Source organism: Myxocyprinus asiaticus, chromosome 35 (genome assembly GCF_019703515.2).
Source record: "Myxocyprinus asiaticus isolate MX2 ecotype Aquarium Trade chromosome 35, UBuf_Myxa_2, whole genome shotgun sequence".
NCBI classification, from domain to species: domain Eukaryota; kingdom Metazoa; phylum Chordata; class Actinopteri; order Cypriniformes; family Catostomidae; genus Myxocyprinus; species Myxocyprinus asiaticus.
Window position 1 is genome coordinate 7242948 of NC_059378.1, and position 5857 is coordinate 7248804.

General features: G+C 36.6%; 1 protein-coding gene across 1 annotated transcript in view; it reads right to left on the reverse strand.

The window, feature by feature from the left end:
* fer1l4 (fer-1 like family member 4) overlaps positions 1–3704 on the reverse strand; it is a 46454-nt gene extending 42750 nt beyond the window's left edge. The window contains exons 1-6 of the mRNA XM_051672914.1: positions 3599–3704; positions 3256–3311; positions 1788–1876; positions 1442–1541; positions 1262–1356; positions 84–125 (exon numbers count right to left, since the gene is read on the reverse strand). Coding sequence (XP_051528874.1) covers positions 84–125; positions 1262–1356; positions 1442–1541; positions 1788–1876; positions 3256–3311; positions 3599–3677 — 461 coding nt within the window. The 5' untranslated portion in view covers positions 3678–3704. The remainder of the gene's footprint in view (positions 1–83; positions 126–1261; positions 1357–1441; positions 1542–1787; positions 1877–3255; positions 3312–3598) is intronic.
* Positions 3705–5857: the final 2153 nt, after the last annotated feature.

Genomic DNA, 5857 nt, shown 5'->3' on the forward strand with positions numbered 1-5857 from the left:
GAATTAAAGAGAACATTAGTCTAAATACCATAAATAAATGCTATGAAAATATTTTTGAGAGATATATATTGAAGATATTCTACCTAACATCCATGAAACCAGAATTCCTGATGACAAGCCCTGAGCTGAAAAAGTTATATAAAAAAAAAATACAGGTTTACAAAGATATTACAAATTAATATTAAATGTAAAAGGATGAAGTCATGGATGGATGGATAGAGGGAAGGAGGGAAGAAAGGATGGAAAGAAAAGGAGGAAGGAAGGAAGGTAGGATGGATGGATTAAAGAAAAGGAAAGAAGGTAGGATGGAAAGATGGAAGGAAGGAAAGAAGAAAGGAAGGATGGATGGATGGAAAGATGGAAGGAATGACTGACGGACAAAAGGAAGGAATGAATGAGGAAGGAAAGACAGACAGATGGATGGAAGTTAGAAGGAAAGGATGGATGATGGAAGGAAGGAAGGAAGGACAGACAGACGACAGGAAGGAGGGAGGAAGAAATAATGGATGGATGGATGGAAGAAAGGAAATATGGAAGGAAGGACACCACAGAAAAGAAGGAAAGATGGAAGGATGGATGGATGGATGGATGGATGGAAAGTAAGATGGAAGGAAGGATGGACAACAGGAAGGAATGGAGGAGGAGGAAGGAAGGAAGGACAGACAGATGGATGGAAGGAAGGAGGGATAGAAGAAAAAATTGAAAGAAGGATGGAAGGAACAAGGATGGATAGATGGACAGAAGGAAGGAAATAAGGAAAGAAGGAAGGAGAGACAGATGGATGGAAGGAGGGAAGGATGGACAGAAGGAAGGAAGGATGGATGGAAAGATGGAAGGATGGACGACAGGAAGAAATGAAGGAGGAGGGAAAGATGGATGGATGGATGAATGGAAGAAGTAAAGGAATAATGTTAGATGGATGGAAGGAAGGATGGAAGGAACAAAGGATGAATGGATGGAAAGAAGGAAGGAAATAAGGAAGGATAGATGGATGACAGAAAGGGAGGAATGAAAAATGGATGGACAGATGGAAGAAAGGAAGGAAGGAAGGAAGAAAGGAAAGAAGGAAGAATGGACATATGGGTGTAAGGAAGGATGGACGAATGGAAGGAAGGACAAACAGATGGATGGAAGAAAGAATGGTGGACGGAGGGATGGAAGGATGGACAGATGGATAGAAGGAAGGAAGGATGAAAGGGAGATGGAAGAAAGGATGGATGGACAGACAGAAGGAAGAACGTAATGTCTTAAAATCACTCACTTATCATTGTGCTCTCCTCTAAGGAAGTCTTCACTGTCCCACCCCCCAGCAGCTCCTTGAAGAGGGTTGTACTTCACCTCCAGCTCTATGTAGATCTACACAATAAAACCCATTACGGCTCAACGACACAAAAGACTTTTATCAGACAAAAAGTTTCAAATCAGCTGGTGAGTCACTCACATCAGTAAGGCTGTGCTGTATGTCTGTTAGGGGCTCACGGAGGAGCAGTTGTCCAGCAGACACTACATGCTGCAGGCTGATCACCAGCTTTCCCAGCAATCTGTGTACACACACAGCACTTTCACTCAGTATACACTAATTATATCTATGTGTTCTCTTTTGTTAAATATTCCATAATTCATTACATTGCAGGCTGTTATGAGTACATGAAAACTCATGAGTACGCAAAAATTTGTGACAGATAATTGTAATTGCTATAATAAGGAATCCCTGTGAGCCTCTAATAAATTACTTTGAACATGTCTAAACGGCAGGAATCTATGCAGGGGGTGATTTAAGTTCTGACCTGTTGCTGAACACCTTACTGCAGTTGTACACACTGATAAACAGCACTTCATCTCGCTCAACCTTCCCATAGTGAGGCCATCTGAAGTGCTAGAGTCAATACAGAGCAACAGAAAAGTTTAAACATGTCCTTTTATTCCATGTAAGCTAAAGTTTATTTGCCATTTCTTTAGTTCCTCGTGCTTTCTCATCACAACAGTTCTTTTTTGCATTGGTTTATGACTTCTGTGTTTATCAGTAGCCTATTCTTCCTCAGATTAGAACAATAATATTTTTAAAAAATCATTTTCAAGATTTTTCACTGTGTTTCATAGTGAAATTAAAATGCCAAAGACTTCCTCTACAACAAGCCTGCGTTTTTCTTCTCAATTAACCTCCTTCCAGCTATTATCGGATCTGTTAGCTCAAGTTAAAGGATAAACTCGTGACAGGCCACTAGTCAAATATTTTAATTTCATTACTGTCTCTGAGCTCATACAGGAGGCTGTTTACAAGGCTTTGGAAATGTTCTAGTTTCAGTGGATGGTGATGACTAACTACAAAGGGTGTGGTTTGTATGAGGACAATAATTGGGATCTCCTCCCAACATATACAGCCAAACACTGATTTCAACTTTACTATAAAAAGTCAGGAGCTACAGTACTGTGCAAAAGTTTTAGGCACTTGTGAAAACCTTTCATGAAAGTGAGGATTTCTTAAAAAAATAATGACATAAATAGTTTTCATTAATCAATTAACATCATACAAAGTCCAGTAAACAGAAAAAGAGCTAAATCAATATTTGGTGTGGCCACCTTTGCCTTCAAAACAGCACCAACTCTCCTACTTACACCTGGACAGAGTTTTTCTTGGTTATTGGCAGATAGGATGTTCCAAGCTTCTCGGAGAATTCGCCACAGTTCTTTTATTTATTTAGGCTGTCTCAATTACTTCCGTCTCTTCTTGTAATCCCAGACTGACCCGATGTTCACTGGGGGGGCTCTGTGAGGGCCATGCCATCTGTTGCAGGGCTCCCTGTTCTTCTATTCTATTCTATTTGCAAAAGGAATGTTTGGGAGTCTAAAATGTATTTTTCCTATAGACACACTAAAGTAGCAGATATAAATAACCATCTTTAGACAAATGTTTTTGGGAAACATCTTATATGCCTAAGACTTTTGCACAGTACTGTACATTTGTTGTTTTTAGTGTAATTTTTCTCCCAATAGTATGTGAATTTATTACAAATATATAAAGACTTTAAGTGTGAATGGGACATGTTTAAGGTTCATACCTACATTGACTTAATTTGAAATGGTAAATGATTCATTCTACACAGTGCTACTATATTACATAGCTCCTAAATATTATACTCCTTTGACAAGGACTGCAATTAAAAAAAAAAAAACTCTATTAGCTGTTATTAATACAATATCCTGGATTGCCTACATAAACTAACTGAATACAGTCATAGTCACTGAAAAAGTTACCTCATTGAAGATGGCAATATTCTCACACTGTAGAATTCTGGTTTTGTGAGTAAAACCTGGACAGTAAAGGTTTTAAATTCTAGTCACATGGCATGCAAAGTTGTAGACCATAATATATTAAAGTTTAAAAAATGGTCTGGCAGATTTGTTAATAAAAAGTAATAACGTTGAGCATTGGGAGAATACAAGAAAATGTGTTGGTTGAAGCTATTACTGAAGAAACTAAACATTTACTTTCATTAACATGGCAATTATTTTGCAATTGAAAATGTAATATTAATAGTAATAATTAGATTTAGGCTATTACATTCAATATGCTTATTCCTAAATATCCAGTTCTTACCTCTAAAAGACAATTCCACTTTCCTGTCATATTTCCCAGACAGGTTAGATATCTTCTTTAAATAGACCGTGATAGACATGGTAGAGGGCTATGCTTCTGTCGCTTGATATCCTGATTCACTGCATTAGTTTTGGGTCAAGATGGCCCTCAAGGTATAAATGGTAGACATAGATATATCCTAAGCATTTCACATGTCCATCAAACATTTGCCCTTTAAAGTCGCAATCAGACAGCTCGATTCTACACCTTGAGGAACTGTGATGGAATTTCAAAGAGGACTCCTCAGACAGTAGTGAAGTCAGTTTGTAATGTTTGCATAGGATAATTTCATGGTTAACAGGTTAACTGTAAGAAAACGGTGGGCATAGTATGACAGGTACACAGGTGAACTGCTGTGCTGCTTGTCTACTCAATACAAATAAGTAATTGTAAATACACCTTTATTGTTGCAGACATAAACTAGTGAACATTGGCCCCTAAAAAAATACTTGGACACTTGCGCCACAATTAAAACGAATGGAATTGCTTTGGAATTATATACATATATATATACACTCACTGAGCACTTTATTAGGAACACCTGTACACCTAGAACTTATTCATGCAATCATCTCACCAGCCAATCATGTGGCAGCAGTGCAATGCATAAAACCATGCAGATACGGGTCAGGAGCTTCAGTTAATAGCAACCATCAGAATGGGGAAAAATGTGATCTTAGTCATTTCGACCTTGGCATGATTGTTGATGCCAGATGGGCTATTTCTGTAACTGCTGATCTCCTGGAATTTTCACACACAACAGTCTCTAGAGTCCAAAAACAAAAAAACATCCAGTGAGTGGCAGTTCTGCAGACAGAAACACCTTGTTGATGAGAGAGGTCACCGGATAATGGCCAGACTGGTTCTAGCTGACAGAAAGGCTACGGTAACTCAAATAACCACTCTGTACAATTGTAGTGAGCAGAATAGCATCTTAGAATGCACAACACGTCGAACATTGAGGTGGAAGGGCTACAACAGTAGAAGACACGTCAGAGACTTTATTAGGATCATAAAGAGCTCGGTGAGTGTATGTATATATAAAGATCAAACCAGGCAGCATTCATTTTAAAGAAAGATTGTAAGGTTAGGCGAATTTACTTAACATGCAAGACTGAATTGTTGATATCAACAATTCAATCTTCACTAGTTAAAATGCCTATTCTTGATATCAGGAATGTAATTACTACTAGTGAAAATTTACATTTCTGATTTCAGTAATTACATTTGCACTAGTAAAGACGTTAGTTCTTGATATATATATATATATACACACATACATACATACACACACATACAAAAATGACGTTATCATTCGCAGAAATACACATTCTTGAAATATTTTTTATTTCAACTAGTAAAAACTGTAATTCTTGATATCTGTGACTGCATTTTTACTAGCAGAATTTCACAATGATCTCTCATCCACTCCTTTTCAAAGCGTAATAATAGAAATCAATTTCTTACTAGTTGAAATTCCAATTTCACCCATTAGCAGTTCACTTTTTCAATTTTTTTTATATCAATAATTACATGGTTACTACTTCAAATGTCCGTTCTTGATATCAAAAATGTAATTACAATTAGTGAAAATGCTATTTTTTGATCTCTGTAAATATATTTCAACATGTTAGATTTGGTATTTTGTATCTATAATTGCGTTTTGAATAGTAGTGAATGGCAGATCATTGTGAAATTCTGCGAGTAATGTCATTTTTTATATCAAGAATTAACGTCTTTACATGTGCAAATGTAACTACTGAAATCAAAAATTTGCATTATCACTAGTAGTAATTATAATACTGATAAACAACTAGCATTTTAACTAGTGAAAATCGAATTGTTGATTTTTACATTCATATCCTGCGAATGATTAAAAGTTAATTCGGCTTGCCATGAGACAGCACAAGGACACTTTTCCAAGCAAAACATTTCACCAAAAAAAAAAAAAGGGTTGTTAGGTATAAACATTTGAAACCAAAACATGCAGTTCAAGAATAAAAACGTATTTTGTTGTCAAACGTAAGTGGAATATGTCCATAGTTACTATGGTTAACCTACTAGGACACCTGTGTGAACCTGAGGTGAACTGACTTTACATCCACTAAAAATCACCTTGGGACCAGTTGGTTAAAAGTAATTGCAAAAAAAGGCAAAGAAAAAAGTTGAAGTCTTAAGTTCTTAGACTGTCCTAGGACTAAAAACACTGAAACGAGTCAA